At 36.4% G+C, this 9,804-nt stretch overlaps 1 protein-coding gene across 1 annotated transcript in view; it reads right to left on the reverse strand.

Moving 5' to 3' along the window:
* Nucleotides 1-9,804, reverse strand: part of HACE1 (HECT domain and ankyrin repeat containing E3 ubiquitin protein ligase 1) — a 105,285-nt gene that overhangs the window by 44,070 nt on the left and 51,411 nt on the right. Inside the window, 1 exon segment of the mRNA XM_045294315.1 lies at nt 6,272-6,422. Coding sequence (XP_045150250.1) covers nt 6,272-6,422 — 151 coding nt within the window.

Genomic DNA, 9,804 nt, shown 5'->3' on the forward strand with positions numbered 1-9,804 from the left:
CTGAGCTAGAAGATTCTTACTAGAAAGTTTTATCCTAAATGGTATACCAAAAATGGTGGAGTAAGGAGCGTGAGTTCTCTTACTTCTATACAGTACTCTTAAAATACTGCTTTGAAAATTAAAAGCAAATAAAAATTTTATTCTTAAAATATTGTGATTATAATGCTACGAAAGGGAGACAAAATGAGGATATGTCAAAAAGCATTGCTTCAAAACCACAGGAATCTTTATTAAGCAAAAACATCATTAAAAAAACAAAACAACTGTTTCTCAAGATATCCTCTTTCTACAATTACATACTTCTGAAGACAGTATTTCCATCTCTCACCCTTCCTCAAAGAATGTTGCACTATTCAATCTACGTCAAAAAGCAGTTTTGACATCTTAAGGGGGCTCCATGTGTGTTTCCTTCTAACATTCTTTGAATTTGGAGTACAAAAGCGGCCTGCAGGGGAAGGAGGTCAGGGCTGCAGGATAAGGTTCCAGTGAGATTCACATAGGGCACGTTGCCGCCTGGCTGCTCTCAGAGTAAGCGAGCGCGGTGTCATGTTGTCACCGTGTAAGAAATTCCTGGCAGCAACTTTCCTGGCCTTTCCCTCAGTGCGGCAGCTTAAAGTTTCTTAAAACTTTTTCAGAATAAGCCCTCATGATCATACTTTGAGAAATATCTACCAAGGTTACACCTTCCGAATCCTAAAAATCAGTGACCATAACCTGAGTTGACATGTTAACCTTGAATTCATCTTTGAGGTCTTCCTTGACCTTCCTTCTAAAAATTTTTTGTTTTATGTGTGACAGCATTCCTGTATAGTTATTGAAAAAGCTTCAATGATTTGAGAAAGGGTCAACTTTAGTTTTGTTTAAAATTTGCTATTATCCCTGACCTCAAAATGGGTTTTTGCATAGTACAAAATAGCATCTTCTCCTTTTTTAGAAGGTACTCTAACAAATTTAAAGATACACTCTAACAAGTGTATCATTGAGAGAACTTGTCTGCAGTCATCCACTAATTGCAGAAAAATGTTTAATTAAGGACATTCTGTCTGGAATAAATCCATGCATGTATGAAATGGAACCCTAATGACGAAACCTTTGACTTAGCTTCATATATATACACCATCTCTAGTAACTGGCTTTTTAAACAAGAAACAGTTCTTAAAAGACCTGCTAATTTTTTTTTTAAGTGGAAATTAACAGTTAAAAAGGGGGAGGTGGGTATAGGGCCTTCATTCCAATCTACACTGTTTTAGAAAATCCTTTCTTCAGATTTCTAGAACGTTCTCTGAAAGCTTTTTACTTGCATTTGCAAACAAGCGATTACTCCTAGATTATCACTTAAACATTAACCCAAAAAAGCACTCAAAAAGGAACTACCACCACCACCATCAAAACCAATTATTCATTAACAACAACAAAAAAATGGCTCATAAAAATAAAGCCCATCACCCGTGTGTCCTAAATTCTTTTTTAAAAATCATTTATATGAGGATAGTCAACGTGTCCCCTCCGGCAAAGGTCAGGGAAGCGGACTGAATGAAAAGGAACAGCCGCACTGGGGACGGGAGCCTGTGACACTGAAGACGTAACCAATGCCCTAACCAATGCCCGACAAGATGCACAGAAGTCCTTCAACGGGAACCTACTTGGCTTTATAAATTTCCACCAAAAGCCCAATGAAAATGTCTTGCTAAAAATGTAATTCATTAAGTCAACAAATGTAAACCTAAGTAGATGGGCTTGCTTTTTAAAACAAACCGAATCCATGCTTTCTTACACTGAAATGAGCACAGAAGCACACACTCCGCCCACCCTTCCTGGGGCTCTTCCCCGCAGGCAGGCTCAGCAGGGGAGAGGGCCGGGCTCCTAAGCACACTAAAAGTGCAGGACGCACCTTCTGCCACAAGCACTGCCGCGAACCCTCCCAGAACACGTCTGAACATTCTGTGATCCAAGTGTGAGCCTAAGTTTTCTCTTTTTGAGGAACACCAAACTGAACATAGAACAAGCAAAGGCACGTTTTATGTCATCAAAACAATTTAGTTTTACATGAGAAAATACACCTCCAAAGTGGAAAGCACAGGTGACGATAAAAACTGCTTGAAGCAAAAGATGAAGGAATGACCTGCCTCTAAATGAGAAGGAGCGAAACGAGACAGTCAGCACCTGGGATGGAGAGGAAGCCCCGGCAGGAGAGACACACGCTGACCCCGCTGAGCTAACGCCTGAGCACAAAGCAACCCTATGTTCAAGTGCTGACAATGTGCAAAACTTAAAGACAGATGCAGAATAACCCAAAAGTGGTATCAAAAAGTAAGGATCTGTGTGAAAGTGATGATGGCAATAAAGACATAAAAAAGCTAAAAAAACTTTTTAATTAAGGAGCACAGCAAAGAAATTAGAATACGTGGGGAAAAAATAGTAGTAGTAAATTATCCTGGGCCCTTATTCTTCTCTTTTTTCACTTTTTCTTATATCAATAACATATACACTAAATCTAAGTCCCCAACATCTTGTCCCTATAAAAATCTAATAAAAAATGCATTCCTTAATCATTAATAATAAATGTGAAAAATGACATTAATTTCCAACTGTGGCTGCAGCTATAGATAAAAAGAATTAAAATATATTTTTAAATTTTCAAATAACTTATTAGATACTATCTCTATACTGACAAAGAAGACACATTAAATACGATAATGAACTCTATACATATTGTTACCATACAGTGTCAAATACTATGGGAAAAAATTTGCAAGTTTCTTGACCCTTTGAGAAGACAGCTGCAGCTCATATTCTTGGGTCATCCTCCCTATAGAACTAATTATATGCTATGTATAATCATGAGAATCCTACGATTTAAATATATTGTTACATTTCAAATTATTATATAATCCCAAACTTACTAGGCAAAAAATAAAAAGAAGTTGAAGGCCTGTGTGCTGAGGTGTGATTTAACAGGAAAGTATTGCCAAATTAGGTTCAATAATAGAATTTTGAAATCCTGTTAGTCTAATAATTTTTAATTTAATGTCAAAAGTTGTAACGCAAGGGATATGATATTAAAGTTAAAAGTTTCTCCATCTTTCTTGGCTCCAAATTTTCCAAACTACAACTCAGTGAAGTTACCAATAGTCATAGTTTACTAGTTGTGAGAAAGCACATCATGATTCAGGAAGCCTAACTTGTCTTCTCCACACTCATATTGCCTCAATAACAAAAAGTACCTCTCCTTCACATGCGCCAAACCTCCCAAGGCAATAGATAAACATCTCATAACACTGAAAGAATGGCTGGTTAAGTGTTAAAATTAAAGAACTCTAGAAATAAATAAAAAAACTAGTAACAGGATGTTAAGCCATGTCACGTACAAAGAAACATGTGGTCTACAAACCCATTCATTCTTAAGAAAATCCACTAGCTAATCCAACAATAAAATGACACATAGGTACCCAGTTAATAAAATGGATGCAATCTTGGACAAAATGTGGTAAAAATTAAAACAGTATTTCCAGCCCAGCATTGCAGCAACTCAGCAAAGGCTCAAAGATGATCACAAGTCAAATCACCACACAGCGAGCAGGGGATCTTATATACAGAATGACAATGTGGAACATCTGTCTTTATCACTAGGAGTGGGAAGGCTGATGACCTGTGTGACCCCACAGATTCCTCATTTTACCTATAAAATTCAAGGGAAAAGAACTAATAAATTCCTTCAGGGTAACACTAATCAATGTTTTCAAAAATTAGCTGAATTTTAGAATAAAAATGCTCTACCAAAATGTATGTTCAAAATTTATAAGAAAATAGTGGTCAATGGCAAAAGCATATGCAGGATGAAAAAACAATACTAAAGAAAATATTAAATAAGAGACACTAACAAACATGACAAGAAGGACTTTATGTATCATAAACATATGATATCAAAGTAAAAACTCTAGATTCCATAAAACAAAAGCTAATAGTGAAAAACAGTGATATACTACTTTTCTACCCTATTATGCCTGTGGGGAGCCCTGATGGATGGCACATTGGTTATGCATTGGGCTGCTAACTACAAGGTCAGCAGTTCACACCCACCAGCTCCTCTAGAGGAGAAAGACAAAAGAGTCTCTACTTCCTAAAGAGTTACAGTCTCCAAAAACCAGAGGCTATCTATCTTGTCCTATAGGGTCAGTATGAGTCAGAATCAAATCGATAGCAGTATGTTTGGATACCTGCATTGAGACTGAATAGAAAACTAACAACAAATCAAACATTAAATGCATACAAGGAGAACATTGAGATATCATTAGCAAATAGGTGGCAGATTCAAGTTTTAACCCCCCCAAAAAAGAAAAATCAAGTAATCTATACCCAATTTTGACCACTCTAGATTAGATTCAATTCTATATTCATAAAAGGATGAGCTGATATCAGAACCAAGGATAGATTCAATCCCTAACAGACTAGACCAAACACAAGTACATGAAGAACAACATTCTGTGATGTGGATTTTACATGATACTCACTGCCATCAAGTCGATTCCAATTCATAACAACCCGATAGGACAGGTAGAATTTCGCCCTTTGGGTTTCTGAGACTTTAAATGTAAACATGAGTACACAGTCTCATCACTTGAATGACTGACCAACCTAGAGCAGCGTAGTACGTACCCTACTACGCCACCAGGGCTCCTTACAAATGTACTCTTCACTTTAAAAATACATAATAATAAAATAGTAGTAATAATAATGTCGCCATTAAAGATGGTTAACTTTTCACTCATACCTAGGATAGGACAGACAGAGTGTACATGAAAAGCCAAAGTCTGAATTCCAAGAAGATGCATAATTTCCTTCTTCCAGGAGGTGGCAGAATAGCACCAAAAATAGAATAAAATAGGGAGGGGGATTACACATAAACATACACAAATTATGAGCAAGCGTCACAATGTTTACATAAAAATTCAATTTTAAGTCCATTTTTCCACGAACCCTGAAGCCTCATCCACTTGAAGCTCAAAATTTTCTTTCCGACAACACATGAAAAAAACAAAACAAACACACCTTCCAAGAAGGCTCTTATACTTAATCCAGATATTAAGGAACCTTTTCTACTAGTATAAAAATGTTTACAAACCATTGGTTTAGAAGTCTGACAAAAGTCTTCATGTAAGAAAACAACCCTAACAGCAGAAATCATTCATTTTACTTCACACTTCCCAGACCCTAATCTTGGAGGGAAACCAGGCTAAGTGCGCTGGAGTCAACGACGTCTCACAGCAAGCCCACCTTGCGTGCTGGTGCTGCCGACTGCAGCCCAAGGCATAGCTACCACACCACCAGGCAACCCCAAGTTCTGAGGAAGCAGCATATATAAAAACATTTTGATCATTCTTTGGATAAGTACGCTATACTTAAAAAATTCAAGTCTTCATCAATCCCAAAACACAATTTGAAACAAAAATCTCTTATTTTTTAAAAAAAAAATGTTCAAGAATTACACTTTTTGCCAAAATGAATTATTTTAAAATATAATACTGCAATAATATTTTGTTTCCTTCCTAAAATTATAATTAAGGTGGGTATAAAACTAGTAACACTGCCTTAGGATATTTTCCCCAAGATTCCAGTCATGCATGTGTTTATTATATAAAACACAATTCAAACAATAAAGAATGTTGTAAGAAATAATTTCAATGATTTTTCCTTCAAGGGATTCCAAGAATCCATGATAAATCAACCCAGTAGATGAATATAAACATGAAAATAGACACAAAAACACAATTTAAATGAAAGGGTTTTTTGTTTTGTTTTGTTTTAATTCCTGTTAAGAAACAGGGGGGAAAGATGAGGCTTTCTAATTCTGTAAAGATCTCGTCTCTGAAACCCGCAGGGCCAGTTCTATCAGCCCCGACAGAGCTCTCGTGAGTCAGAGTGGACTCTAAAGCATTGAGGTTGTTGTTGTTTATCTTTTAAATGTATGGACAATGGTGACTTCATTTTACCGAAACATTTAAAATCTAACAAAATTAAACTGACACGCTAAATATCTCTTAGAGTAAAACACTAATGAAGTCAAAATTTTATTTCTGAGAAAAATACAGAAATCTCACCAATTAAGACTTGTTGATTAGAGAAAGGAGAAAGGTGTTCCTAACTTTAAAAAAGATACAATATGAACCAAACTTACGTCCTGTTCATGATGGTTCTGATTAATGAATGTATGCTTTGTCAAATTCATCTCTCTTACGTCTATCTTCCTAATAACGTCACATACTTTTCTGACCTTGAACACCTGGCTTCTTGGAGTCTTATTCCCATTGTAGCCCATATCGACTCCATTACTGGGGGAAGACGGGCCGATTCGAAAGACGTGACAAAAAATCCTCACAATCCTTAAAAGGCTCTTCATTTGAGCATCATAACTGCTAGAAAGGCTGGAAATAAAACATATAAACATATTAAAGAAATTGGAAGCTAAATACTTATTTGAAATATCTGCATCCCACTGACCACCTGTCTCACAATATAACTCCTATCAAGATAGGACACAGAATAGTTTAAAAGGGAATTACCACATTACTTGGATTTCATAGGAACGAATTACTAAGTTTTAAGCAACCAGAATAAAACCAATGATCAAAATATAAAATAGGACACACACACACCCAAAGTACCGTATCAAGCAGCTAGTTTATTGAGACACAAATTTCATGCCAATTCCTAGTTTTTACTTCACACTAACTATTTGTACCACCGAGGAACCCCTTCAAGAGTACACTTGTAAGTTAAATTGATTCTTTACACCTCTTAATACATTTTTCACAGAGAAATATTGGTTTAAGTGTGGATTATGTTCACAGACTATTACAAATCACACTTCTTTAATTAAAACTTGAATCTCACCATTCCATCCATAACTATTCCCTCCTTATACCACAATAGTAACCAAATGTGTGCACACAGAATATTCATAAAGCAAATAATTTTAGTTATAATCTGTATCGATGTAAATGTTTCTCTGTGAGCTTGTCATGTAACTCCACATAAATATATGAAATATACCTCACCATATGAAAGGATGACTAAAATTCCACTAACACTACATTATTCGTAATGTAAACAATGACAGATCAGGAAGTCTTTCAGAATCCCATAGTACCTTGGGATTGCTCATTGTCATGAATATCCATCTTTTTTTTTCCCTTTAAAATGTTTATTTATTCATTTTTAAATTAAATACTTTTTTCTTTTTAAAAAAAATACTTTTATGGGGGGGCTCTTACAACTCATCACAATCCATACATTCCTCCAGTGTGTCAAGCACATTTGCACATATGCCGCCATCATCATTTCAAAGCATTCTCTTCCCACTTGAGCCCCTGGTATCAGCTCCCCATTTCTCCCCCTCCATCCCCAGTCCACCCTCCTCCACAAACCCTTGAGAAGTTATAGATTTTTTTCCCTATATCTTACATCATTCTCCATTGCCCCTCACCCACTTTTCTGTTATTTGTCCCCCTGGGAGGGGGTTCTAGATTGATCCCTGTGATCAATTCTCCCTTTCTCACCCCACCCTCCCCTAATCCTCCTGGTATCTCTACTCTCCTAGTTGGCCCTGAGGGGTTTGTTTGGTTTTTTTAATCATTTTATTAGGGGCTCATACAACTTCTATCACAATCCATACATACACCACTGTTTAAAGCGCATTTGTACATTCATTGCCCTCATCATTCTCAAAACATTTCCTCCCCACTTAAACCCCTGGCATAGGTACGAATATCCATCATTATTCAAGGAGTTATGTGCCACATTTTGTTTTGAATCTAATGATTCAATTTTTCAAATGTTTTTATTACTCAGGAGGGTTTATGTTGAAATTTCTAACATGTTACCTGTACAAAAAGAATTATGAAGAATTGCATAAACTGTGGAATAGTATGAATTATTTTTGTATAAATTTCATTATCAAAAGCTATCCTATTTTCCCCCTTCACCAAATGATTATGAATCATGATTTTCCCAAAGCCACCATGTCTCAATATGAAAGTTTTTAAATTTCAAAGACGTACCTATTTACATAACCTCTGGTTTATATAAGTGTTTATAGTGTCTTAGTATAAATATCTGCGATTTCTCTGGTTATCTGCAGGTCAATCACTACATTTACTTTCAATCACACATATGTAGAAAACAAAACATGCAACAATTTCAATGTAAACACAGTGCAAAAGGGTCCTTGGTAAATACTTGCTATCGTTATCACATCCAATCTGTACTGGACATCTCAATTGACAGTAATATACCCAACTGTTATGCAAACAAAAGGCACGTTCGTCTTCTGGGGATTTGGGTCAACTCTGTAGCCACTCTTGTGTTAGTTTTCTTTGTGTGGCATGTGCATTGTACGTGTGCATGGTATATAGGTGGCCATGTTATTTGTGAAAGTCTGATATATTTCAATTAGTTATTTTCCTTACAGGAATTTTTATGAAAATAAACAGCTAAAAACATTTCAGACTACAGGTTAAGGAACATAAAGTAAACAAAATGGAGATAATATCCAAAATTATCATTAAATTTAAAATGGGGAAATTATTTGCATTTGAGATTCACTTAATACTCTATCTAGGTACAAGAAAGTCTAACACAATACTAATAAATAATAAACCAAAAACACAAATTTGTTGCTGTCAATTCAATTGTGAATCAAATGGGACAAGAAATGTCCCCACCTAGGGTTTCCTAGACCATAAATCTTTCTGGAAGCAGACAGTTACATTGTTTTCCCACACTGTAGCTGGTGGTCATGAATCTCCAAGTTTCAGTTAACAGCAAGTATTTCACCACTGCATCACTCTATGAGAGAGCAGAACTGCTCGGGGAGTGTAAGCCTGGTCTAAGCCGACAACCTCACCTTCCTCCCCGGGAGGGGGCAGCGCAACTCCAGCAGGTACCTATAAAAATTTTGTCAGCTCATTCTTACACTTAAGAAGAAATTACTATCATTTTTCAGAAAGGAAACAAATCCTTACTAGATTATATATTCAACATGAGACAAGATCCTGTTGGTTATATTCCTGATCACTGTGGTAGTTACATAATTTTATGACAATTTGAAGATAAATAAAAGTTTAGGGGTGGTATCAAACCTGTCAATCAGGTCACCGCCTCCTGGTGCCTCCTGGTGGGTATGGCATTCTCTTGAGGGCCTGGGGAACCTCCCACTCCTTCTCTGTCGGCCACCCTGAGAGCTGCCCAAGCCCTGCCGTTTCCACCAACTTTAGATCCATGACTTTGCACCCACTTTGCACCCACCGGCCGGTGATATTCCTGCATGTTCCATCATTGCATGTGACTGCGTGAATCTGAATAGGGTCTTATGGGCTAATTCACGACATATGGATTTGAGTTCATCTAGGCTGGGATGTTTTCTTGATATATAATTACTTAATGGAAAGCTCGTTCTTATCATATATGCTATCTATGGATTTGTTTCTCTAGGTAAATGGATGTGTAGCTTATGGAGGGAAACTCTATAAAGCTAGTTGCTGAGGTTACACAGTAAGTGGTATTGGCTAGGCTTAGGCCTGGGTCAAAATTATTCCAGCACCTAGGCTCTTAATTAGTTTGTCTGAATCTTAAGAAAGCACATCAAATCAAAGAATTAATGGATATAACTAACATAAAAGGACAGCATTATGAAAAGCTGAGACTCATTATAAAAAGCTGGAACTTAGAGACAGTCTAAAAATAGTCTCAAAGGTAGAAATAGGGTAATAAAAAAGTAGCAAATATTATATGAAACTACTAAAGAAA

The sequence above is a fragment of the Echinops telfairi genome, unplaced genomic scaffold, assembly GCF_000313985.2.
Source record: "Echinops telfairi isolate 266 unplaced genomic scaffold, ASM31398v2 ScPeMD7_3533;HRSCAF=4204_0, whole genome shotgun sequence".
In the NCBI taxonomy this organism is placed as follows: domain Eukaryota; kingdom Metazoa; phylum Chordata; class Mammalia; order Afrosoricida; family Tenrecidae; genus Echinops; species Echinops telfairi.